Genomic DNA, 27,462 nt, shown 5'->3' on the forward strand with positions numbered 1-27,462 from the left:
CAGGCAGTGCCCTCTGCACTTGCTTTACCCTCTACAGAGGGGAACCTGGTTAATCAGGAAAGAAACTCCCTCAAAAGGTAAACAGTGAATAAAGTGTACATATGGTGGAAAACAAATGCCTCTTGGTACCATGTTGTGGAAATTATCTCAGGTAGATAGATAAAGGAGCAGGGCGAGCCCAGGTGGCACTACTGAGTCCCCTCCTCCATTTCATGGCCCATTCGTGACGTGTGCACCAGCCTTTCCAAGAAAACTCCATCCCTACACTCAGCACTCTCAGAACTGGATTGACTGTCGTGTGGTGCTCTGTGTCAACGCTGTACCCCACCATGGCCGTGACCGCCTGCCAGGGCTTGGGATTCGTGGTTTCACTGACTGGGATTGCAGGCATCATTGCCGCCACCTGCATGGACCAGTGGAGCACCCAGGATTTGTACAACAACCCGGTGACAGCTGTATTCAACTACCAAGGGCTGTGGCGCTCCTGCGTCCGGGAGAGCTCTGGCTTCACCGAGTGCCGGGGCTACTTCACCTTGCTGGGACTGCCAGGTAAGGGCCAGTGCCTGGCAGGCTGTCAGGGAACACTGGGCCTCTGTCTGAGGCACCATGGAGGCACAGAGCGACGATGGGGAGGGAGGAGCAACAGCCCCCACCACCACGGTAGGAACAGGAGTGTGGGAACCTTAGGGACAGGAGCTGTCTGGAGCTGTCAGGGTTCCTGCCCCCCTAACTAGATCGTACAATACTCCCCAAGAGGCACATTTTTAAAGATAACTGCTATGTGAACAATGGCTTTGAGTCTCCATCACCCACAGGAACAGGACTCAGGAGACCAGACTTCAACCACTTCTTCTTTTAGCCCCAAGATTCCCCTGTCTCTGAACTGGAAACTGAATCCATCCGCAGGCCCCCGTATGCCTGGTCCCAACTTCCAGGGAAGCCTAAGCATGTAGTAGCAACAGAAACGGGGCATCAGAAGGGGCCAGAGAGAAAGAACTGCGAGCTAATTTACTCTCGGGTGTGCCAGGTGGGCCCGTCCTCTGTGGCTCCAGGCTCCTGACCTCCAGAAATATTGGCCACATGGAACCAGATCCAGGGCATTCTGGACAGAGGCCTCTTGTGGCAAATGAACTCTGCCATGGGGACAGAGGTGCGGGCTGTGACGCCCACCTCCCCAGATTGGTGTATTAGCCACAGGACAATTGTGTGTTTGTTTGCTTAGTAGAATGGTCTTTATAACTTGAAGAAAAATTCAGGTCTTAAGAGTAGAACAAGTTGAAAGTGTCTTTCACTCAGGTAACAGAGTTAGGCAATGAATAAACTTGTCATTTTTATTTTTCAGTTTTTTGTTCCTTCCGTAAATATATATCAAAGTCTTGAGAGGGGCACTGATCTCAGGTGGCACTGTAAGGAGGATCAGAAATAGAAAATAGGGCTTTCCCCATCCAGACACTTGCCATTTGACAAGGTCAAGATTTAGACATGCACAGAAGGTAACAAGTAAAAACATCAACCGTACAGTGAGTGATTCATGTCTAAAGGTAGACATTCCATTCTTGTTGATGGACAGCTCACTACAGCCTCAGAAATCTGTGGGCTTAGTACCCCTAAAATATGAAAGTGCCCTCCAGGCTGGGTACGACAAGGTGCCGAGTGAGGACGAGGGCCAGGGCTGCAGGAGATGAGATGAGGATGGGACTGCTTAGGAAAGGCTCCACCGAGAAGGAAAAACCACAGGTGACCCTTGAAAGGTAGTGAGAATTTGGAGGGGTAGCAGCACAGAAAGAAAAACAACTTGGGAAAAGGCATGAGGGTGTCCCATGCTTGGGGGAAAATGAAATAATGACCTTGGCTGAAGGAAAGGGTTTATGTGGGACGATTATGGAGATCATTGAATGCCAAGCTAAAAAGGAAAAGCCTGGGTATAAACAGGAGAACATGAGCCAGTGGGTGACCAGCAGCTAGTTCGGCGGAGTCTCCCTCCACTAGGGACCGGAGGGAGGGCGGAGCAACTCCCACATCCCTAGGTCCTGCAGATCCCTCTGTAGCTCGGGTCTAACCACCTGCTCATGGGATTCCCCCTCACCTCAAAGGCAGAATGCCCAAAATCTCTCCGAGGTTGGCCTGGGTCCATGCAGAGTTAGAGACCATGAAGGAGAGGATCAGCCAAGGGCTGACCTTATGCCACATGGAGCACCTGGGTAACATCTGAGGGCTTTATACTGCTTCACAAAGGGCAAAAAACAATGATGAATCAGGCACTAACACTTGAGTAAACTGCCTTACAGTGTTTTGTGTAACCTGTACAAACCACCTAGCTGGACAATCAGCTCTAATGCGTCTTTTGGAGCAAAAATTAATATAAGATCCAGTCTTATTTTATTATAAGACCGGGTATAATATAATATAATATAATATAATATAATATAATATAATATAATATAATATAATATATTATAATATAATATAATACCAGGTCTTATTTTACTATAAGACCGGGTCTTTATAACATAATATAATATAATATAAAATATAATACCGGGTCTTATATTAATTTTTGCTCCAAAAGACACATTAGAACTGATTGTCCCGCTAGGTTTTATTTTAGGGGCAACGGTATTATCATCTCCCTTTTAGAAACAAGGGAACTCAATTTGGGTAACATGTCCAAGGTCACATACAGATGGAGCCAGAGCTCAAACCCTGTCCTGCCTGCACCCAAGCCCCAGTTCGTAGCCCTAACAAGGACTACGACTCTCAGACTCAAAATAGAAATCAATCCTGACCCCAAACAGAAATCCCCAAAGCAGAGGTACTTTCCTAGCCTCACCTCTTACCCAAGTCTGGCAAATAATCCATGGGAAAGATCTTGTTAGTAATCATAGTGATATATTAGGATCCTTAACAAACAAATTGTTCATATAAGTTGATGGGAAAAGTGCTACAATTTCATTACATAAATGAGGAAGAAGAACAAACTGACAATTTAAGAAAAGGAAAAAAACAAGCGCTTCCTAAATATTTGTTTAAAAAAGTTTCAAACTCATTAGTAACCAAAGTGATGCAAATTAAAACAACTGATTGTGTATAACTTAAAAAAATGACAATGTAGGTAAGTTTATAGTGAGACAAGATCTTTCAACTACTGCTGCTGGGAATAAAATTCATAGAAAAAAAATCTGGTTCTACATGAAAAAGATTACTTGAAAGTTCACACTCTTTGACATCTTAATTCCACTCTTAGGACTATCCTAAAGGAGTAATCATAAATTCTGGCAAAGAGTTGTCTGAAAAATGTTCATCATAACATTGTTTTTGATACAGAAAAACTAAGGCAGAGGTATAATCTAACTGTAAAAGAATATATGCTGTTTAGGTGAATAATAGCACATCTATATAATGGAATACTAATATGCTCATATGAAAATACTATTTTACTCATCAAATTAAATGTTTAATATTAAATATATTAAATGAGGTTTACAAGGAGCTTTTATTCCACATGTATGCAATTAAGTGAAAAAAGCAAAACATCAAATTGTATAATCTCTTAACCAGGTAAAAATTATATACAGAGAATGGATAAAAAGGAAACATTCCAAACATTGTCTATATTTAAAACTATGAGTGATTTGTTAAAATTGTCTCTACTTTCAAATTTTCTATTATGAGCACCAAAAGGTAGAATCAGAAATTAGGGATATACAATGTGGTAATATATTTTTAAATTAATATATGTATCAATTATTTGTCTTGCTTGTATACTAATTTTACTCCTCCCCTATTTTATTTTATGCTGCTATTTGACTACCATTTTTTGCTTAATTACCATAGATGGTGTTATATTAATATTCCTAAAAAGAGGTAAGGAAAAGGTGGAGGAAATGTTTTCTCCAATATCAGTAAAATAATATAAGCTCCTGGAAATTTAGAACCTGAAATGGCACTGCCAGAACCATATTTATACCTGCATATGGGGATGATTTCCCCTAAGAAGTCAGCAAAATATTTTGCTCCATTTTAGTGGTGACTAAACAAATTTGTACCAACCGCATACAGTATTGTTAAACAGAATCAGATCATGAAGTATCGGTATTATTATTGTATATTATTATTACATATCATTATAATCAGACCATGAATTATCAGTATTCTTCGAGATACATTTTATGTATTTTAACAAAACCTATTGCCATGAACGAGGAAGCCACATTTTCCTCTGTGGACCCCATTCACTCTTTGGCAGTGACAGCTAAAGCAATGTTCCCCTCATTTTACAGCACAAAAAACTTACCAGGAAGTAAAAAAAACTCATCTCCTAAATGTTTTAAAACATGTCAATATTTATTTCACATTAAAAAGTGTGTAAACTTATAATTTCTCTCTACTCATTCAGTATTCTGCTTATGTAAAGGTAGCTTTAGTTTATCCTTTAAAATCAGCTTTTCCTTCTTCCAAAAAGACTGTCACCATTTCAGACAAGAAACAAAGCTTCATTCATTATTATCTGAATAACTTTTTTCCCCATCTCAAATTTTGCCTAAGAACATTTGCATAGGGAAACCATAGGGAAAACTGCTAGGAGTGAGAATAACTTGTAATAACCTATTTTTTCAATTTTTCCATTTTCAATCTACTATTTTGGTGATATTATGGTCAATGTACTGGGGGAAGTTTCAGACAAAATGTCTTAAAATCAATAACTGGAAACCAAACTCTCATAGATCTCTTTATGAATAAAAAGCCTGCCTCTTGGTTGAAATAAGAGTAAAATGGACTTTGTCCATAAAAACAGTGGCAGAATCATTCCTGAATTATTCCAACATTTTCCAATCTAATTGGTCAATCCCTGTCCAGCAGAGACCACAGTCACTTTTTCTAGTTGCCCCCTCCTCACCTTTTAGACTTCGCCTTCTAGCTCAGTTCAGAGAATACAGTCACCAACACTATTTCACCTGAAATCATATAATCCTCTTCCTCTCTTTTGGGGGGAGGTTCCTGGCTCATACTTCATTCTCTACTAACACTGATCACAGAACCTAAAGCAAGGTGTGAGGTTGAGGAGAGTGTTGCCTCCCTTCAAATTAGAGGGAGATCTTCCATATTTGCTTTCTGTTTTGCTGGAAATAAAAGCATGGGCGTGGTGGCTGGGTGCACCCAAGATAACGTTGAAATGTCCAGATGCATGCACTTGCTTCCTGGAGAACTTATACAGGTTAGAGATTGGTATGTGTGGGGGGGGAGGGGGGTGGGTGTGTGTGTGTTTCAAGGTCTTAAAATACAGATTTAGGGAAGTTCTAATTAAAATGTATCTGACTTCAGAGGCAAGACACACATGACCCCTAGGAAGTTGCGGGTTGATCAATTCTCTAACAAAATCAAATTGTGTGGACCGAATGCAATGGCTGATCTCGGTCAAGTTTCTCTTTTGCATGATTATATCATTCCTGTTATTTTTACCAATTGTCGTGAAAACTTCTGCAAAACGTAGAAGAATACAGTGTGTGAGATTTGATAGGGCTCTGAAGTGTATGAATGCAGTCCCCATGTTACAGATGAAGACACTGTGACTTGCAGGGACTGAGCAGTTTCCCCAAATCACCCAGCACATAGCGTGTTAGCGACAGTGTCAAAGGCACATCCTAGGTCTCTCAGTAACCATGTCAAGGCCTTTGGACCAGCCAGCCCTGGTCTCTCTTCTGGACTTTCTGGAAACTTCTTTGTCTGCCATGTGGTCTTCACGTGGTTTTTGTAGCTGAAAAAGTGAAAGGGTGAGATGGAGGTCAACAGGATGACTCGCTTCTCATCCCAGTTCCAATACATGTGGAACAAGAGTATTATCTCTAGGATTTGGCTTCCTGTTGTTAAAAGCAGGGGCAACTTTGCCTGCCCCTGACACTCCATATGGAAATAGAGAAAGAGCACCAGAGAGGAAATTGAGGTGGGAGCTCCACCTTTGCCATTTTAAAGCATCTGTGGTTGAAGACACTTGGAGGAGTTCCTTAACCTATTTATACTTCACTTGACTCACCCCCTAAAAAAATATGGGGGTGGGGGATAATGATACCTGCCCTACCAATTTCTGTAAGATTAAAATGGAAAGATGTAAGTGAAATATGGTTTATGAGTTGTGAGGAGAAAATGTGAAGATGTGGTTTAAGACAGAGATTCCCAGGGTCATTTTTTTAACTGAAGTCAGCCAAGTGGTTTTCTGTGATGAGCAAAGCCTAAAGGAAAGGCTCATGGGGTTTCCCAGCTGTTCTGGACACGTCAGCTTCCCCCCAGTTGATGGCATGCTCCTGGCAGAGCCAGAGCTGAGGATGGGGAGGCTGGCATGGCCTTGGGGGAGGGTGTCCACTCAACCCGCTCTGCTCTCAAACCAGCTGGGCCTGCGCAACTCTGCAGGACAAGTGCCTCTTGGGGCCGCTTCCATAACAAATGAAAAAATAATGCCCTTGAACCAAGAGTGAAACTAAACTATCTAAGGAAAACACTGTGAGCAAACACCAAGCGCTGAGGGAAACCATCTGATTAGAGCAGCTCCCCTCGGGCACGGTAGGCCCGCACCTTCCAGAGGAGGAAGGTGGCAGCTGGTCCTGAGGCCGCGGTCAGAGTGCCAGAGGGCTAAAGCCATGTCCACCACCGCATGCCAAGTGGTGGGCTTCCTCCTGTCCATCCTGGGCCTGGCGGGCTGCATCGCTGCCACGGGGATGGACATGTGGAGCACCCAGGACCTGTATGACAATCCCGTCACCGCCGTGTTCCAGTACGAAGGGCTTTGGCAGAGCTGCGTGAGACAGAGCTCAGGGTTCACGGAGTGCCGGCCCTATTTCACCATCCTGGGCCTTCCAGGTAGGCGCCCGGCAGAACTCAAGGGCTGGACCAGGGCAGGGCAGGGCAGGAAGGGGCTTTGGAAATCGTTGTAGGAACTGAGCCATGCTCCCACCTCTGGGTGTGACCCTTGCAGCACTGGCTCAGAATACAAGGTGTGAACAAGAAGAGTTGGCCCCACGTCAAACAGGGCGATAGTCATATGAGAGAAAACTGGAGAATTCACACTCAAGTCAAAGGAATAGGTAGTGAGGAAGCAGCTCATGAAAAGGATGGGTCTGTTGTATAGACTACTGTTCCTGAAGGAGAAAATTAATCGTGTGCATGTATGTGCATGTGACTTGCTCCTGCCTGCATATATGTGGGAACAAGGAAGGAGGATGGCATTTTCTTATAGTCAAAAGTTTATGGAGAGCTCTTATTTAATTTTCCATTCAATTAACTTTTTCTTTGAAAAGTTAGAGTCTGTAGGTGCCAAATATATATATATAATATATATATATATATATATATTATATATATATCCACTAAATTATAGTCTTTTTCTGCATTTGTGTTGGGAAGTTATGGTACGCACTCCTAAAAAACAATGAATGGCAGAATATAATTATAAAATTATAATCATATTATAATAATATCAGAATATAATTATAAAAGTGATATCCTTTCACCCCTGAAGATGAACTAAGTTAAATGCCTGCTTTTAATACAAATAATTATTTCAAATATGCACCATAGAAATTTTGCATTCTGGGTATTACGGAGCTCTACTCGTATTATTTAAAAACAAATAAATAGAACTAACTAACTAAATAAATAAATAAAAGGTCAAGCTAATCAGTGGCTCCAAGATATGAGTTTGGTGTCGAAAAAAAAAAACAGTGTTGGGTTTTACCTCTCTGAAAGAAATACCTTGTGAACAGGTAGATAGAAATAAATTTGCATGAAACTGTTAAGAGCCTGTGAAGCCCTTGAAATTGAAACTGTGAAAAGTGATTCAACTAATTCATCTCAATTTTCATAGAGAAGCAGAAGATGGGTAACAGAGTAGAAGAATGGGTTATTTATTCCATTTTTGGAAGCCACTCGTATTGCAGGACTAATAGGACCACAGACGCTGTGAAAGACCTACTTCAGGAAGCAGGGAAGGTAGAACCTAGACAAATGGAAGAAAGAAATCCCAGGAAGGAGGGATTATGCTGTAGTGTGAGTGGGGAGGTCAGAAGAGAGGAGATGCAAGAATGTGGATGGTTGAGTGGCTAGCTACACCTAACTTTAATGAAGCAAAAAGATTGACCTCAGATTCAAAATTAAGGCATGACATCCCATGAGCTCATGCTCAGTAACCTCTTCCCACGGCCCCACCACACGTTATCAATCTCTTGCTCGTTCTTTATCCTTCCAAATATTTCCATGCTCCTAAATGGCCAAACCCCATCGCTGCCACTCTCATTTGTCTTTCCTATTTTACCAGAGGGTCCTACCCTCTTTGAGCCCTCTCTCCCTTGACAGTTCTGCTCCTTGCAGAACAGGATCCCTTCCTCTCTCCTGTCCAAGACCACCCTCTCCCCCAGAGTTCTGAAGGCCCCACACCATCCTGTCTGGTCGTCCCGGCTGATCAGCCCCTCTGCTTCTCGTTTCTTTCATCTCACCTTCTCATTTATGCTTATATCCTCCTTTCCTGAAAAATTTTCTCTTGATTCTGGTCATTGTCAAGTTCTCTCTCTCCCTGGGTCACTGACAACCAAATTAAAAGACTAAATTTTTCTACCACCTCTCACTCTTAGCCTTTTTAAATTTACTTTCTATCCTTCATCTCTTTAGAGTGTTTGCTCCTTTGACTATGGCAGAAGGTAGGGCAGAATGTTCCAATCACCAACTTCCAGTTCTTAGTTCTCATCTCCCTAGATATTTTAAAATGCAAACAGCTTCTGTTGTTCCCCACTCCCAGCTTATTGAGGTGCAGACATGACAGCCTGCCACCCATGCCCTCCTACCTCTCTCACCTACCTTTCCTGACCTATCTCTTACGATTGCCCTGCCAGCCTATGCTTCTCCCTGTTCATTTACTATACTTGAGCTTGGTCCTCAATACCCATTGCTCCCACAGTCTGAATGCTGCCCTTCTAGTCAGAGGTACCCCAACTACCATCTCCACAAATCTTCCTGTAAGTGAGGTCCAGCTCAAATACCACCTCTTCCCTGAAGCCTTCTCTCATCCCCAAATTGAATTAGATGCCACAAATCTCTGTACCAAACCCAGAGCACTCTGAGAGCCTTGAGCATATTCCCTTTTGTGACACTGCTCACAAATCTGAAAAGCTGAAAAGCTCCAGGCAGCTATCACAGAGGTATACCCCAGCCCTGCCCATCTGGGTCAGAGGAACAGGATTCCACCAAAAGCCAGGCAAGACATTTCTTGGGATTGAGTTTGCAGAAAAAGAGATATTTTAAATTATTGTTAATTTATGGCCCTGGAGAACAGTGTGGATTTAAAAATACCTAGTTCTCATGCAGCAGGAGTGACTGCAACGTAAATTGGCGCCCCAAAATGCAAATATTGGTTTGATGACTTAAGATTTGGCTGAGGTAAGAGATGGGTGAGAGGATTACCAAGGGGAAAAAGCTGAAAAGAAACTCAAAAGCTGAAGGCAGCAACAGAGGGAGATGAAGCCAACAGAGCGGAGGAGGCCACAGGGTGGCATATGGATACTTGTGAGGCCCCCGAGGGAGCTGAAAGGAATAACAGAAACCAGCCAGGACCTTGCATCTAGAAGGCACTCAGTCATCAGAAACATCTGCTAAAAGCATTTTCTTGAGCATGACAAGGGGCGTAGGGAAAAGAGACCTGAAGCAGAGAGGCTGGGTAAAATGCTTGGAGATAGAAATGGAAAGTTTTGGAGTTTAATTTTGACTTAGAACCCACAGGAGTACCACCCTCCCCCTAGAGCAGAGAAGTAAGCCTTAAAGTGCTATAAAGGCATGAGGCAGATACCGTTATAATACTTCAGTTAATAATCATACTAATCACCAAGTATTGAATTCTTCCTAAGTAAAAACTCTTTTCTTGCAAAATCTCACTTTTCATTCATCTAAGAAAAATGTATCTTGGTTAGTTGGAACTTGCAGCCATTGAATAATTTACTTCCATTCAACTAGCTGTATCATGTAACCTACAGATAGACTAAATGGCGTTGGTAGCAGGACTGTTCACCAATATATTACCAGCTATAATCTATAGCCCAAGATTCCCTCTCACTGCATTCCAGTCAGTGTAGCATGTAGTTCTCCAAGGACAGTGCCCAGAAATAAAAACACCTACCAGTTAGTAGACTACATATCAACTGTCCATTTTAATCTTTGCAACAATAGAGGGAAATATGTATTGCCTTTATTTTTACAAAAGTGGAAACCAAGGCTCAGAGAGGGGGCCAAGGTAATATGCCAAAGCTCCATGGACAGAAGATGGCAGAAGCAAGGTATGAACACAGGCTGAAAGACTCCCAAGCCTGTCTTTTCCCCTGCCCCATGCTCAGGCCCTGTTCCAGCTAGAAAGGGCTGCCTTTAGAATTGAAGAAATTGGCCTGGGCTTGAGCACCATAAGCCGAGTATATCAGCGCCTTGGCCCATTTACGGCAATATTATGAACAATGCACAGTTAGGAGTAATACGTTTAAGGAGTGGAGGACTTTTGTGTAACTCCCATTTCCCCCCACCCCCACCCCGAGACAGTGGGAGGAAAAAGCAAAGGGCAGCAGTCAATGAGCAGGTGGAGAGGAGGCAAAGAGACCCGGCAAACTCAAGTCCCTGGTTCCACGATGACATCACAGTCAAGTAATTTTTTTCTAAAGTGTTTGCAAATATTTGGACTGAATTTGGTGCAATGGCAGGGTCCTGTGGTTAGAGGCCGGTGAGTTCGGATCAAGGGCACAACTCGACCACCTATATCTCCTGACCTCGCTTTCCCCGTCTGTGAACGTGCTCTGTGACCCATTTTCAAGTTCTGCCTCTTGGTGTCATTAAATCATTACTTTCATGTCTATACCACCCAAAGATCTCAAACAGGATATTTCATCTTCCAGATGTCTTTACTTCTCCAAAATCAAACACCTTTTATGAATCTAAATACCCAAAGTAAAAATTAGTTAGGGTCTTTTTTTCCTTCCCAGTCCTCGTTCCACCCGCGCTCTGAGCACTTCACAGGTTCTCGGCCCCTTTGCAGGGGCTGGTCTTGGTTTTTCTTGTACAGTTGGCTACCTGTGCCCCTTCCTATCTCAATGTGCAAAAACAACAGCCCCTGGAGAGCTAGGGAGTTTCCCATCAAGCTGTCAATCAGATTTATACACACAGCCATGAGAGGTTCTAATGAAACCACATTTAACCCAGAGAACAATTGTACAAAATCTAAAGCAAAAATCATTAAGAGTGAAACTGCCCTTAAGTCTCCTTTCTAAAGGAGCTGCCTTGTTTATTTCTTTTTCGCTACTGGCTGACTGTTTCACATAAAGTCTAACGCTCATGATGCTGTGAAACCAGCTTGTGTTTCCCCAACATCTGGTGGAAGAAATTGGTCCCAGAAGGTAGAGTCAGTTATAAAGGTGTAAGTTAGTTAGAAAGTTGAAATGAGATCTAGGGGAGCCTCTTGATTTTTAGTCAAGCTGCGTTCCCTTTCTTCAAAAAGAGACATGTTTAGCCTTTTTAAATTTGTGAACAAATATCTGTAATAAAAGTCTACACAGTATTGTACATTGAAAGAGATCCCACAGAGAACTGAGGACAGACACATCCACAAAGCCCAAGAGAACCTGTACCTAAAACGAGGCTGCTTGCCCTGATTTCCCTAGGATCAAAGTTATGTTGACCAGAGAATAAGAATGAGAATGAGAACCTCAGCTTGTGGTTGTGGAGGTTGTTGCTTTGATAGCAGGACAGCCACCCACACAGCATCATGCCCTAGCATGGGCTAGTCACTGGAGGGGCATCATTTCACGGTGGGACCACATATTGTCAGAATTATGCAGTTGATGAAAAGGAAGGGCAATGAGGCTGGGAGCCACCTCCCCTGCCTCACCTGTCAGCCACATCCCCTGCTCCTGGCCAGCTGATCCTGAGTCCACTTCCCCTGATCATCCCCCCCCTACCTAGCTCCAGGCCTTTCTCTTCCTTTTATTCTCAAATCTTCTTCCCCTGTGGCGTTTCACACTCCCTCAGCCATGGCTCTTTCAAATTCTCAGCTACTGTATTTTGCCATATATAATGCACATCCACATTTTTGGCCCAGACTTTCAGGGAAAGAAAATCTTCCGTTTTAATTTTTTAACTCAAATTTTTATTTGTGTACATTTAGGTACTTGTTTTTGGTATTATAAAGGAATTTTAGTGTTTATTTTTTAACATATTATGGTACAAGAAATTTTATGTACCGGTAACAAATTTATGATATTTACACATCACAGAAGGCCAAGAACTCGTCGTCATTGCAAGTCTGTCTTAAGTTCAATAAAATCGATTATCATATTCCAGGGTATTATTTTACATACGGATATCATTACTGAGTTCTAGAGTTACACTTTTAACTCATAAGCATAAATAAAATAATTAAAAACATTTATATAGATACGGAATTAGTACTACCCATGTATAATGCACACCTTATTTTTCCCTCACAAATTTGGGCAAAAAAGTACACATTATACATGGCAAAATGCAGTATATTTCATCCCCACACAGAGGATTCAGGTTTGTACATAGTTGGTACAAGCCAAAGCCATACGGGGTTGGAGAGAGATAACTTCTTTTTAGGGAAGGGGAGGGAACTGATCTTTACTGAGTCTGGCTTAGTTCTGTGCTGGTGTCAAGTAGCATCTGATTCTCACAACATCTCTATGCAAGAGACATCTCTATTCCACTCCAGAGTTACGGAAAACTAGGCTTCAGTGAGGTTAAATGACTTGCCTAACAACTCACCTGGCATCAAATCGTTCTGCGGGATTTTACAAGATACAAAGGACCTCCATGTTGGTTCTCTGAGATCTGTGGAAAATCTAGGCCAGGGGTGTCCAAATTGCAGCCTGCGGGCCAACTGCGGCCCATGAGCCATTGTTAATTGGCCCACAGCAAATTCCAAAAACATATTTAGTTGACTTAAATAAACCAGGTGAGGCAATACGTACTTCACCTAGAGTGAGTGGCCCGGCTGTGTGTGTATTTTACCGCATATGGCCCTTGGTGAAAAACGTTGAAAAAAGTTTGGACACCCCTGCTCCAGGCCTTCCACCTGGTTCTGAAAGGCCTTTTCTCTGAGGCCTAACCTCAGTCTTCTCTCCTCTGGGCTGTCCTCCTTGGACTCTTCCCCAGCCCTTCCTACCTCCAATCTAAGGCCAAATTTGCCAGATGGTATGTGTCCTCTCCCCTCCCTCCATCCCCAACAAAGGCCCCAGGTCCAGGCCTTTGGCTCCTGGTGACTTGTTGTCTCATTAGCCCCACGCCCACCCTCCAGCCAGCTCAGTAATGTTAACCAGTGGGAACTCTTTCCTCTCAATTCCCGACTCAATTCCCCTCTTGAGCCCTCTTGAGGGCTGTTTTCCCAATTATTCCTTGAAATTTTATGTTATTAAACAAATGAATGAAAATCTCTAGGGATAGGGCCAAACCATTAATATTTCTTTAAAACTTCCCCCAAGAGATGCTAGTTAAGGTGCAGCCAGAGTTGGGAACCACACCCAAAGGCACCTTGCCTGTCAATCCACAGCTACTTCAGCTACTAAGAAATTTTGCAACACTTACTTCCCATTTTTCTGTTTGCTTCTGTCAGCCCTGAATCCTGCCCACCCTTCAGGTCTGATAATTCCTCATTGTTCATTGGAAAGAATGCTACAGTCACACCTTTGGTGCAGGGAATCCATCTATAGAGCCGGTTGACTCACCTGTTATCAGCTGATAAGCCTAAGCCTCTTGCTCAGAATATCAAATAAGAGACAGAGTGGCTAAAAGGGAAACCTACCTCCTTTAGGAGCAGTTTCTGTTGTTACCTGTTTATGGAAAAGGATTAGAATCCCAGATAGTAGAATCTTCCAAATGGAAAGGAAGTTCAGGTTACCAACATGCATCTCCATGCTCATTATTACATAGCAATGAGTGGTGGAGAACATTTCCTCCCACTTCCTGGCACCTGACCCCATCACAGCTCCCACTCTCAGAAGAACACCAAGGAGGAAAGCAGGAAAAACCTTGGTGCCTTCTTCCAGGCCCAGAGTTGTGACTCTGACAGTAGCCCCACAAGATATAAAACAATGTTGTATCTTTTCCAGCTGCAGGCTAAAAGGAAGAGGTAGGAGTAAGCAAGAAGGAGATTCTAAGAAATGGAAAGGAGCTTAAGGTCAGGGTGGACCCCTGGTTCAAAGCAGGTGCCAGTGCTCATCAGAAATCCAGAAATCAAGAGAAAGCAGGAAAGAAATGAGGCCTTGTCAGAAAACCAGACCCAGCAGAAGCAAGAGGACATCTGAGACCTGAAGCAATGGCTGACCAAGACAGGCTGGCCAGGGCTCCAGTACCTAAGGGCTCCTGTGACACAGCAGCAGCAACTCTCCACATTAGGCAAGCCCACAGTGCTTTCACTTGCCACCTGCCAGCATCACCATCCCATGTCATCCAACAATGTCAGGGAGGATCACATACCACAGCCACGGCCACAGTTGCAGCACACATGTGAAATGTTTTCAGGAATAAATATTAGAACCACTCAATCAAAAGAGAGTTAATGATACCATCCTTGCCAAGAGCCTGGAATAAGCACAATTTTTCATAGAATGAGGTGGAAACATCCTTTATTCTACTTGGTTAATATTGGTTTTTTGTTTGGTTAATTGGTTGGTTGTTTAGTTGGGTGGTTGATTGGTTTTGGATTGTTTTAACCAGATGCTTGCCAGATGCTCCTCAAAAGGGACAAATGATTTGCTTCTCTGAATAGCTTAAGGCTTAAAATATCAGAACTAGAACAGTTTTTTAAAACCTCTAACAGGTTCTAGGGTAGATCTGAAGTTCATGAGAGCCCGTGAGGACAAGATGAAATTAAAGTCAAAGTCCCTTCCTATTCCCATATGTCCAGTTTTCTGGTAGTAACATCCACACACATAACAGTCCTGAGAATATTTCCTTAAGTCTGGAGCTGCCCCACAAATGTTCTCTCCATAGCTGTCCTGAACCACAGGCTTGTAGCTTAATAATGTGGGTGTTAAAGAGAATTAGAACCACACCACAAGCTACTGTCAGAAAGTTGTTCTATTATGATTACTTAACCAAAGTACACCCAAGGTGAAAACAAATTTGAGGTTTAGGATTTCTGGTAAACATAGAATCTTCCCAGGTTGTAAACTACTTGAAGGCAGAGATTATGTCTCATAAAACTTTATACCTCCTACAGCACTTGGCAAAGAGTTTTGCAGATAATTTGAACTTAAAAATCCTTGAATGAATAAATTAATTGATGGTAAGTGTATGAATGTGTTAACTTTTGACTATGAGAGTACACCAGCATGTTCTGGATGAATACATGAAGGTGTAAATGACTACACAAGTAGATGACACAGGCTTGGATTTGTTAATGAGGGAGTGGACAGGATGTTTGTTCCTAGTGCCCTGTGGGACCAGCAAAGCAATCACGCAAGGCTTTGAAGGACATAGTTGACACACTACAGCCCTCCTATATTAGGAGTGGATTCAAGGGCCACTCAAAGGTCTTCATGAGTTCTCTTTACTTTAGTGGGGTCACCATGGTTCTAGCATCGGAAGTCAGCTGCAAGTCCAAGATGCCAATGTTATCAGTTCTCTCAGGAATGAATGATCAGATCCCAGAGGATTGATCCACACCATAAACAAACACATTTACCCTGGGAATATAGTTACTAATAGGGCTAAGACTGATAATGGTTGCTTGTAGAATTCTCTTCCCAACAGAGAAGTAAATTTAAAATCAGAAGTTCCTTTAGAGAGAAGAGAATCAGAACCTAGTGAATGGAGGTCAGTGGCTTAGAACTAGAGTAGCTAAATACCATCATCTCTAGACAAGGAGATAGCTGGTGAAAAAGGGGCTCCATTCCTCCAACACTACAGAGGCTCTTTAACAAATTCTCCTTTTTCAATATATTTTTCAATATATTTCATCGATCATCAATTCTTCCATCATGACAAAGTGCTCTGTGATATATACCTTAGAGTGAATAGCTCACAGTTCCACTAATATAGGTCATATTTGAGATGAAAATCTTCCCGAAGAGATTGGAGAGAATTCCCTCCCAGGACTCCCCTGTCTCAAGAATCACATTTATAAATAATCTCCCGGAACAGGTTATTCCTTGAGGTGATATTTGGAGAATATTCCTTTATATATTCTTAGCATCATTTCAAAGGATGACATTTTATGGCTGAGTCTCCAAATATGGAGGACGCACTCTGTTAAGACCTTACATATAGATCCCTGTACCTTGATGATAGCCAGAACTCTGCCTATTTTTCCAGGATAATATACCTCAAAGCAATGCACTATGATGAGAAAGTAACCATTTTAAGACAGTTCTGTGTTTGACCCCAGCTCTACTTTTCCCTTGCTATGTGTCCTTAGATAAGTTCCTTAACCTCTAAGTCGATTTCTTTCATTATAAAATAGAGGTAATAATATTACCTACATTGCAGGGGTTTTTTTGTGGATTAAATTTTTTAATGTCTGAAAAGCCCCTAATAGCTTTCAATCAAAAGCAGTAATTGGTTATAACAACTAGAGTAGGACGGAGCTTTCTGCTTTGCTTCACACAGTTCTTCAGTCCCACTCTACCATAACTACCCACATTAGGAGCCTTTCCTTCTGGAAGACACCAAGGACACATTTGTCTTTCTTTTGTAAAATTCATTACGCTTGCAGTGGATATGTTTGCTGACTGTCTTTCCCCACTTTGGTAGAAGCTCTATAAAGGCAGACCATGTCTGCCCTGTTAATTACTGTCATCCCTGTGCCTGGTCATAACTGCTGAGATGAGCCACTGCACTCTAAGGACACCCTAGAAACCAATTTGAATATATCTGGAGGGGAGGTCACTGCAATAGAGCCCAGCAGGACCTACAGCTTCCATGATTCCTGAAAAGGGAACTGTTAATAAACAGTGATAGTTTTGAAAGGCCTGAGATTGATGGTAATCTTTTTATATATACCCAAAACCTATAGCTCACCATGACCTTAGTAATCCCTGTGGAAAGAAACAAAACTGCAGTGCCTTTGGTATATCACTTAGTGACTTTACTTCCTTATATGCCATAAATGAATACTGGGTTTTCCTAAAGTGAACACAACTATATGAAGCATTGAGCCCACATGGAAAGACTGGAAAGAAAAAATGATTGTGCTAGAAATAAAAGCAACCCAATTTTACTACAAGCTCTATCAATCATTTTTAATGTTACTTTATTTAAGCCATTTTCCCTTCCTGGACCCCAGAATATCAAGCTTTAAAATGAAGAATTGGAAGGAGAGATCCAAGATGGCAGAGTATATAAACACTACAAGGTCAGAAAATTCAGTTCACAAACTCATCCTAGAAAAAGTACAACATACCTCACTTCTGAATATCACTATGGTCACCTTCGAAGTACTCCCCTTGGGAAGCTGCACCGACGCCAATGCCTAGTCCACCCTTCAAAGCAATTTTGGAACTCTTTTTCTGGAATGGCTATCAGAGCTGTCAATGTATTACCTTGATGTCCTGAATGTCATCAAAATGTCCTCCTTTCAATATTTCCTTTATCTTTGGGTAAAGACAAAAGTCATTGGGGGCCAGATCACGTAAGAAGGGAGGGTGTTCAAATACAGTTATTTGTTTACTGGCTAAAAACTCCCTCATAGACATTGCCATATGAGCTAGTGCATTGTTATGATGCAAGAGCCATGAATTGTTGGTGAAAAGTTCAGGTCGTCTAACTTTTTCATGCAGCTTTTTCAGAACTTCTAAATAGTAAACTTGGTTAACTGTTTGTGCACTTGGTACAAATTCATAATGAATAATCCCTCTGATATCAAAAAAAAAAAAAGGTTAACAACATCATTGCAACAAGTTTGCGAACTTAATTGTCAGATTCGTACGCCTGCTTCCTTTCATGAACACATTAAAATTACAACTAAATTATAGAATAATCAACCTGGAGAACCATCTGAAGTCTGGCTGAACAGAAGTTTTATAACTAAGGATATAAAGAAGCCACATTGAGACTGGTAGGAGGGATGGAGACGAGAAACAGCTGGCTACAAACCTCCGTGTGGTGGTTGAGAACTGGAAGGGATAGGTTCCCCCCAGAGGAATGAAAGACCCCAGCCCCACACCAGGCTCCTCAGCCCAGAGTACTGGTGCCAGGAAGGGCACTCTGCACAACATCTAGCCCTGAAACACAGTGGGGATTCCAGCCATCCAGGTGGAATGAAAGGCTGCGGGAAACCGAGACATCTCCTTAAAGGGCCCAGGCACAGAATCTCACTCGCAGACACTCACCTTGGGCTCCAGCAGAAGGACAGTAACTCAGGGGGCATAGGAGGAATACGGGGTCAGACTGAAGTGTGTGCCTTCAGCGCAAGGGCTGGACGATAGTTGCCATTTCCCGTGAGGGAGCCTCCTCCCATGCAGCCGGCAAGTGGGCACCATCTTTCCTATGTTGAGCCCGCCTCCACACAGCCAAATCTGAATTTGATTGGTCTGGTGAGCTCTGCTGCTCCACCTTGATGACTCATTGGGATCCCGCAGCATCCAACTTGCCCAACATCTGAGGCACTTTCTCCAAGAGCAGCCAATCCCACCCACATTTCACTCTTTATCAAAAAACTATTGGAATCTGCAGGACCCTGGTGGACAGCAGCTGGCCATTGTGTGCTCTGAGACTTTTGCTGAGTAGCTCCAGGCTCAGCACTGGCACCAAACCAGAGCCTACATTAATCTGTTCGCCACAATTCTTCCCACTCTAGTGACTCCCTAAAACCCTGCCTCATCCAACTTGTGTACCACATTAGGCTTTATCAGGTGCTGATCCTTAAGGGAACCAGCAGGTAGCAGCAGGACTCGGGGTGTCCTGACTTTTTGTGGAGCTATCCCAGGCCCAGCACTGGTGCCAGCTGTCCTCAATTCACAGTGTGGCCTCTCCCACACACCTCCAGAATTAGCACAGGCAGTGAACAACCGAGGATTGCTTTGTAGCTCCAACCAGATAGCCCAGCCAGTCACAGACAGTGAATGGCATGTGCCTGCACAGGAGCCCCTCACAAGAGGCCCCAGGACCAACATACTTAGAGGTTGGCTTCAGACCACAGCAGAGCACCACCCAATTAGCCCCACAAGTGGTACACCCAAAGGATTGTCTCAACAGGCACCAGAGCCCACTGGAGTGAATCCCACTCAGTGGAGCAAACCTCCCACACAGCAGCCTGTAAAATGTGGACGGGGGCCAAACCCCATAGCCAATCAGCCTGAGGGTCAATCCCATCCACAGATGTGCCAATAGCAATCAAGACTCAACTATAACAGAAGGGCACAGACAACCCACACAGGGGACACTCCTGGAGTACTCAGAGCAGGTGACTAGGGAGACTGTGCCAGGGCCCCACAGGGCACCTACTACGTAAGGCCACCCAGGCAAGACTGGGAGACACAGAAGATCTACCTAATACATAGAAACAAACACAGAGAGATAGCCACAATGAGGAAACAAAGAAATACATCCTAAATGAAAGAACAGAAAAAAAACCCAGAAAAAGAGAACTAAATAAAATGGAGCAACCTAATAAGCAACCTAACAGAGATAGAGACCAAAACATTTGTTATAAGTATGCTCAAGGAACTTAGTGAGAATTTCAATAGATATATAATAAGCATAAAAAAGGACATAAAAACCATAAAAAAAGAACTAGTCAGAAGTGAAGAATACAATAACTGAAATGAACAATGCACTAGAAGGAGCTACCAGCAGACTAAATGAAGCAGAAGATCAAATCAGCAATTTGGAAGACAAGACAGCAGAAAACACCTGATTGGAACAGCAAAAGGAAAAAATTATTTTTAAAAATGAGGATAGTTTAAGAGACCTCTAGGATAACATCAAGCATAACAACATTTGCATCATAGGGGCACAAGAAGAAGAGAGAAAGCAAGGGATTGAGAACCTATTTGAAGAAATAATAGACTGAAAACTTTCCTAACCTGGTGAAGCAAATAGACATACAAGTCCAGGAAGTGTAGAGAATCCTACACAGGATGAACCCAAACAGGCCCACACCAAGACACATTATAATTAAAATGGCAAAGTTTAAAGACAAAGAGAGAATCCTAAAAGCAGCAACATAAAGGCAACTGATAACTTATAAGGGAGATCCCATAAGATTGTCAGATGATTTCTCAACAGGAAGTTTGCAGGCCAGAAGGGATTTGAACAAAATAATCAATGTGAGGAAAATCAAGAACCTACAACAAAGATTACTCTACCCAGCAAAACAATCCTTTAGAATCAAAGGACAGATAAAGAGCTTCCCAGACAAGAAAAAGCAAAAGGAGTTCATCATCACCAAATCAATATAAGAAGAAATGTTAGAAGGACTTCTTTAATATGAAAAAAAATCAAAATTATGAATAATAAAATGGCAATAGCTACATGTCTATGAACAATTACTCTCAATATAAATGGATTAAATGCTCCACTCTTACACAAACAAAACTCTTACATATGCTGCCTACAAGAGACTCACTTAAGATTGAAAGACACACACAGAGGGAAAGTAAAGGGATGGAAAATATATTTCATGAAAATGGAAATGAAAAAAAAACAAATAAAGCTGGAGTAGCAATACTTATACCAGACAAAAATAGGCTTTAAAACAAAGGCTATAACAACAGACAAAGAAGGACCTAGTAATCCCACTTCAGGGTATTTATCTGAAGAAAGCCAAACTGCTACTTCGAGGGGACACATTTATCCATATGTTCATGCAGCATTGTTTACAATGGTAAGATGCGGAGGCAACCTGGGTGCCCGTCAATGGAAGAATGGTTAAAGAGAGATGGTGCATATATTCAATGGAATATTGCTCAACCAGAGAAGGGAACGGGTTCTTGCCATCTGTGGTGGCCTGGATGGACCTGGAGGGTGTTGGGCTTAGTGTGGTATGTCAGACACAGAAAGACAGATGCAGTGTGATTTCACTTATAAACAAAAATATAAAGAACAAAGTAAACAAACAAAACAGAAACAAACTCATAGATACAGAGAACATTTGAATGGTTGCCAGGTGGGAGGGGGTTGGGGAGTGAGTGAAAAAGGGAAAGAGACTAAGAAGTACAAATTGATTGTTACATAGTAATCATGGGGATGTAGGGTACAGCATGAGGAATATAGTCAATAATATTGTAATAATTATGTATAGTGTCAGATGGGTACTAGGTTTGTTGGAGTGATAGATGGGAGGTGGTTGGAGGGCAGGGTGAAAAAAAGTGAAGGGATTAAGAAGTACGAACTGGTAGTTACAAAATAGTCATGGGAATGTAAAGTAAAGCACAGGGAATAGAGTCAATAATATGGTAATAACTATGTAGAGTGCCAAGTGAGTACTAGATTAGTCGGGGGGATTATTTCTTTAATTATAAAAATGTCTAACCACTATGCGGTACACATGAAATTAATATAAAATAATTTTGAATGTCAGCTGTAATTTAAAAAATTTAAAACAGGGAAAGTTGAAGAGAAATAAGAGGTCCAAATTTCCATGTATAAAATAAATGTCATGGGGATGTAACGTACAGCATAGGGAATACAGTCAATAATACTGTGATAGCATGGTACCGTGTCAGATGGTTGCTGGATTTATCATGGTGATCTCTTCTTTAGGTATATAAATGTTGAATAACTATGGTGTACCCCTGAAACTAATAATATTTTATGTTAGCTATATTTTAATAAAAATCTTAAAATAAATAAAATAAATAAATTGAAAAAAATGAGCAATTAAAATAGATCAATTCCATTGACGCTCCCAGTTCCAACTGTCCAGCATTGTCTCATTCTACACACATCTGTATGCATGCCCTTCATCAATCAGAGGATTGTATAAGCAATAGTTTTGCACTTCCCACAATTCCACATCCTTTGACAATGACAAGGTTCACGGTTTCTGGACTTGCTATTTCTCAGAAGTTTGGTGCTGTTTGGTTGTGGTTGCTTGCTTTTTTTAAACCAGGGCCTGATCAGTCATGGTGAAGCGGTCTTGTCTGTCTTCTTGTATCTTGTCCCTTGTCCCTTAGCCATGCTGCAGGCGGTGCGAGCCCTAATGATTGTGGGGATCGTCCTGGGCGTCATTGGCATCCTGGTGTCCATCTTCGCCCTGAAGTGTATCCGCATTGGTAGCATGGAGGACTCCGCCAAGGCCAAAATGACGCTGACCTCCGGGATCATGTTCATTATTTCAGGTAAACAAGGAGCCTGGGGTTCCCACTCTCACACGTGCTTCTGGGAATGCCAAAGCGACATCATTCTGGCAGAGGAAACACTTCTTCTCCCTACCGAGCATAGTTTGAACATGGTTCACAGCGTTTCACACTGAGATTCAAGATCTGAGATTAAGGCCCAGTTACACTCTACAGAATTATCATGAGTGCTAAGGTCCCTCTTAGCTGCCAACCCATCTCATTAGAAGAGATTCCCAATGCTTAGGTAGCCATGTGATTCGACCCCTAAAGGCATGATTTTGGTAAGACTCTAGAAAATGATTTTATGGGAAAAGCTCTTGACATTTTCAAAGGGCCAGTCCCCTGATATTTGTACTATTAATCATTGGTCCCAAGATGCATGAAAAATCTTTCTGCGAATATACAAATCTTCCACAATTAGTAAAGTAAGAGTGTCTAAGCACCTAGTACAGTGTGTAGTACATAGTGGGAATTCAATAATCAATGCTTGGATTGACCATCTGTTTTAGGAATGGAATATTCTGCAGCCCGCTCATCCAAACTCATTTAAGCATATATTGCCTCAGAAACATTGGGATCCCTTTAAAACTGACTCTGGAACTTCCTTTTTCTTGGTCCACAGGTCTTTGTGCCATCGCCGGAGTGTCTGTGTTTGCCAACATGCTGGTTACTAACTTCTGGATGTCTACAGCCAACATGTTCACCGGCATGGGTGGGATGGTGCAAACTGTTCAAACCAGGTAACCTCCTAATCCAGGTCTCAGGCTCCCATGGTGAATGTTGTTGCAAAAATCCGATTAAACACATATGCCTAATGTGACTGTCAGTGCCTGAAATAGCTGAAATTTATCAGAGGCAACCATGCCATATCTTAAATCAACAATGATCTGCAAATTCTAACCTTCATTTCAGTGAAATATCCTTGGTGATATGACTTGAGGCTGATCTGACATTTGCATTGAAATACAGCGACAGTTCACAGTATTTATCTAACACTCTTACACAGGGCCCATTGTGGTGACAATGAAACAGGCACTATTAACCAAGGCATATAAATGAGCATCAAACCACATCTCCCGTCCATGACAGGAACCTGGCTAGGGACGGGTAAAAGCTTGAATAGAAATGAGCAAGGTGCAGTATAGGTGAGAAAAGTAATGTCTCCTCCTGTACCGCTGCCTCTTTCTCTCTTTCATTAATTCATTCATTCTATAAATGTATTGAGCACCTGTTATGGGCCAGGACCTGTTCTGAGTGCTGGGGATAAAGACAAGGCCGTAGTTCTCATGGAGGTTATGGTCTAGCAGAGGGAGATGAAACCCCACTATAATTTGGTGTCTGAAGGAAGGTAGAACTTTTAAAAGATGGAAAAGCAATTCCAACACGTGTGTTCATTTAGCCACTTCAAAGGGATGTTTCTCATAGCAAGAAGCAGCAGCAAATTTCTGAAGGAGAAGGATCATGTTCTGGGAGAGTAATACAAATATTATGCCTAAGAAGAGATACGTGGGATTTCTCCAGCCACCATCATGGGATACAGACAGGGTGTAAGGATGTGATAAACCCATTTGCTCTCTGGCTCCTTGAAACTTCAGTCCCCATCCATATCCTTGCTTTGTTTCAAAGATGGAAAGGAAATGATTCTCATAGCTGCCCTCATCCACCTCCATGGTCCTCCCATGGTTTCTTGCTTATAAGAGCAACTTAGAAGAAAACTGACTAACTCATCCCAGTTTGCCTGGGACTTGCCCAGTTTTAGCATGGAAAGTCCCACATCCTGGAAAGCTCCTCTGTCACGGGCAAATCTGGATGGTTGTTCACCCTACTTACAAGAGCCCACCTTGTCCAGAGTTTCTAAGTGCCTAGTGTCACTGCCCCTGCCCAGAGGAGCCACCTACCAGCTGGTACCCAGCACTAATGCATGCCATCACTCTCTCAAGGCATGTCCCTAAATCCTGCCCCTGTCCCTTGGGCAGGCAACTTCAGCCCTGAGACTGAGACCAGAGGGTTCTGAGAGGCCACCTAAACTTTGTCCTCCATGGATGGGCAGCAGTTTTTCTCTTTCTTACTGTCTTCTCACCTTCTCCACCCAGAAGTCACACAAGGTAGCACAGGTGCCAAGAAAGATCTTGCCAGTTAATTGATGGGGCTTGGTCCTGGTGCCCCATTTGGGCCCAGTATCCCCTCCTCCTGTCCTCTGACTCTGCACGGCTATGTTGAATGTAACATTGGCAGAGCTTAAGCCCTGGATCAGAGCTATAAACTGTCTGTCCTCATCCTGTACCCAGCTTGCAAAGTGTTTTGAATTAGCTTAAACATTTCATTTTATAACTTGAATTAATCACCAACTTTTAAAAATTAGAAGTGTCATAGGTTGGGTTACTTAGAAACATCCTGAGGACCCATGTGTGACTGATTCATTGAGGAATGGGAGACTGGTGAGGGCGTGGGGGAAGCAGGACAGGCAAGAGGATGATCTCAGATGAAGTCTTGGACTGAGCCTGATCCTAGGGAGCTGTGGGGTCTTAACTCCAAACTTTCATACTTCGGCACCAGTCAGCCTCTGTGCACATGGGCGAAGTGACTGCAGTGGCTGAAACAAGCCAGAACTCCAGGAAGAGTCAGAGGGACCAGCAGGTAAAGGTAAAAGAACACAGGAGCTGGTGGAGAGACTCAGAAATGGTTAAAGGGACAGAGGGGACATGGGCAGAGCCATTCGTACCTGATACAAGGATATTTCATAACACACACACTCACACACACACACACACACACACACACACACACCTGTATTGCCACCTTCTTGTAAAAAAAAAAATCAGATGATCTGGCAGCACTGGGCCCTCATTCTCATGTGGCAACGACTTCTGCAGATGACAGGCAGCTGCCCTTTAGCTAGGGCTCACACTCGACATTCACTCTCAGGCCTATTATCACATGTTTATGGTTTTTACCCAATATAATAGAGTTAAGACAGTGAAATATTTCCTTATACGCAGACCACTTTGCTCATTTACATTTCTTACCTGTCCCAGGTAAGTATATAAGTTTGCTAACCTTGACTAAGAGTGTCTAAGTTGAGGAAGGGGACCTCGTTCCTCGTGCACAGAGGATAGTATAGTTTAATGATTAATAGTGAGGGCTGTGGAGGCAGAGTGGCCTGAATTTAAATCCTGGCAATGCCATGTCCTTCCCGCGTCTTTGGAAAAGTTAATTAACCTCTGTGAGCTTTAATTTCCTCGTCTGTAAAATGGTCACTTCAACTTAGTTCTTTCTGAAGACAATACTCCTACCTACATGGATGGTTGCCAGGATTACTTGAGGTAGGTGAGATGAATGCTTCTTGGCCCACAGTAAGAACTCAAGGGACCAAAGTTCCTTCAGAAATAATAACTTGAGACTGATTCCATATTTCTCAAACATCTTCTCTGGCCACACCTTCAAGATACTCCCCTTTGGTAATAAGGAGGGGAGGGGGGTTTCCTGAGATGTTTCCCTGAGATTAGAGATTTATAGTTAATGTTATGCCTCAGTGATCCTGCAAGCCCAAGATACCCCTGCTATTCTGATGACAAGTGTAAGTCCCAGTGCTATTCTCCAAGGCACCTGATTCAGTTGCCTGGGACCCAAAGGAGTGTGTGTTCAGAGGGGATTGGCAGGGATAGATGTAGAATCCAAAGTGGGGACAGAGAGGATGCACGTGGCCCAGTGCAGTGGGTGGAGCCTGGAGAGTTGAGTCAACCGCGTTCAAAGCCATCCTCTCCCTACTCAGGTACACCTTCGGTTCGGCTCTGTTTGTGGGCTGGGTCGCTGGAGGCCTCACGCTAATTGGAGGTGTGATGATGTGCATTGCCTGCCGGGGCCTGGTGCCTGAGGAAACCAAGTGAGTCTCCCCACCCCAATGCAATCAGATGTTTGATCCGAGTTCGTTATTTGATGTACAATTTGCAGCCAGACTCATCAGCGTAGGTATATGGAATAACATCGTTGACTGAAGGATCAAGAACCTTCTCTTTTATGAGGAGCCGAGGTGTGATCCTATTTGAAGAGAAAAAACATCCACGTGGATTCCCTCTGGCTCCAATAGTCTGTGATTCAAGGGCTCTCAGCTGGGAGCAATTTGTCCCCAAGGGGATATTTGGAACCATCTGAAGACACTTTGATTGTTAACAACTTGAGTGTGGGGGGACAGGTAATACTGGCATCTAGTGGGTGGAGGCCAAGGGTGTTGCTAAACACCCTATAATCCACAGGCAGGCCCCCACAACAAAGAAGCAGCATTCCAAATGTCAGCAGTCCTGCTGCTGGGAAAGCCTGCTGTAACTCCATCAGTGGACTGGAGTTAGAAGACCTAGAGCCCAGTCTGGTTCTACTGCTAGCTAGCCGTGTGACCTCTAACAAATCATTTACCCTCTCGGGACCTCTCTTACCTCATCCCTACACTGAGCAGATTAGAGGAGATGGGCTGCCTGTAGGCACCTTCCAGCTCACAAATTTTATGATTCTTTGGCATAAACTTGTTCCCCCTGAACATTGTTTCTAGTTCACTTTAACTGATTAACAGAGGGAACTCACTAGTCATTAACTACCAGCTCTAATACAAAGCAAGAAATTCTGCTCCACTGCAGAGGCAGAAAACCACTGTCCCATAGCCTAGAGTGACCAACTGTCTTAGTTTGCCCAGTACTAAGGACTTTCAGTGCCGAAACTGAGACATTCCAGGGTAAATGAGGTGACTTTTCCTCCTGCCAAACACATCTATCGTCATGGAATGTTTCTTTTTCTTTCAGCTACAAAGCCGTGTCTTATCATGCCTCAGGTCCCAATGTGGCCTACAAGCATGGAGGCTTCAAGGCTAGCACTGGCTTTGGGCCCAGCACCCAAAACAAGAAGATATATGATGGGGGTGCCCGCACAGAGGACGAAGTACAATCTCATCCTTCCAAGTATGACTACGTGTAGTACTCCAAGACACCTTGGCATGGGCAGAAGAAACCCCCCCAGGAGATCTCAGTCCCCCAAAAAAGGAAATTTTACCTTGATTCCTGATTGCTTTTGACTCATGGTTGGAAGTTAGGAAAGCCTTGATTTCACCTGTAGTAAGGCCAGATGGTCTTGGCCACATGTCTCTGTTTCTAAATGCTCCATC

The 27,462-nt window shown here is 42.9% G+C and overlaps 1 protein-coding gene across 2 annotated transcripts; it reads left to right on the plus strand.

The window, feature by feature from the left end:
* Positions 1 to 329: 329 nt before the first annotated feature.
* Positions 330 to 27,295, plus strand: CLDN18 (claudin 18). Of its 2 annotated transcripts, none has more exons than XM_033133082.1 (5): positions 330 to 549; positions 22,149 to 22,313; positions 22,936 to 23,053; positions 26,086 to 26,196; positions 27,104 to 27,275. In XM_033133082.1, the coding sequence occupies exons 1-5, from the start codon at positions 330 to 332 to the stop codon at positions 27,273 to 27,275; spliced, it is 786 nt and encodes a 261-aa protein (XP_032988973.1). The 2 variants fall into 2 exon arrangements, with proteins under 2 accessions (XP_032988973.1, XP_032988972.1); XM_033133081.1 differs by lacking the exon at positions 330 to 549 and adding an exon at positions 6,632 to 6,852 and having other exon boundaries at positions 27,104 to 27,295.
* Positions 27,296 to 27,462: the final 167 nt, after the last annotated feature.

This window comes from Rhinolophus ferrumequinum, chromosome 17, assembly GCF_004115265.2.
Source record: "Rhinolophus ferrumequinum isolate MPI-CBG mRhiFer1 chromosome 17, mRhiFer1_v1.p, whole genome shotgun sequence".
Lineage (NCBI taxonomy): Eukaryota > Metazoa > Chordata > Mammalia > Chiroptera > Rhinolophidae > Rhinolophus > Rhinolophus ferrumequinum.

What these genes read in the sequence shown, in the direction of transcription:
- CLDN18 (XM_033133082.1), top strand. Translation starts at nt 330, where the DNA reads ATGGCCGTGACCGCCTGCCAGGGCTTGGGATTCGTGGTTTCACTGACT. An exon ending in GTGCAAACTGTTCAAACCAG is followed by an intron (nt 23,054 to 26,085) that starts GTAACCTCCTAA and finishes CTCCCTACTCAG; the next exon opens with GTACACCTTCGGTTCGGCTC. An exon ending in CTGGTGCCTGAGGAAACCAA is followed by an intron (nt 26,197 to 27,103) that starts GTGAGTCTCCCC and finishes TTTTTCTTTCAG; the next exon opens with CTACAAAGCCGTGTCTTATC.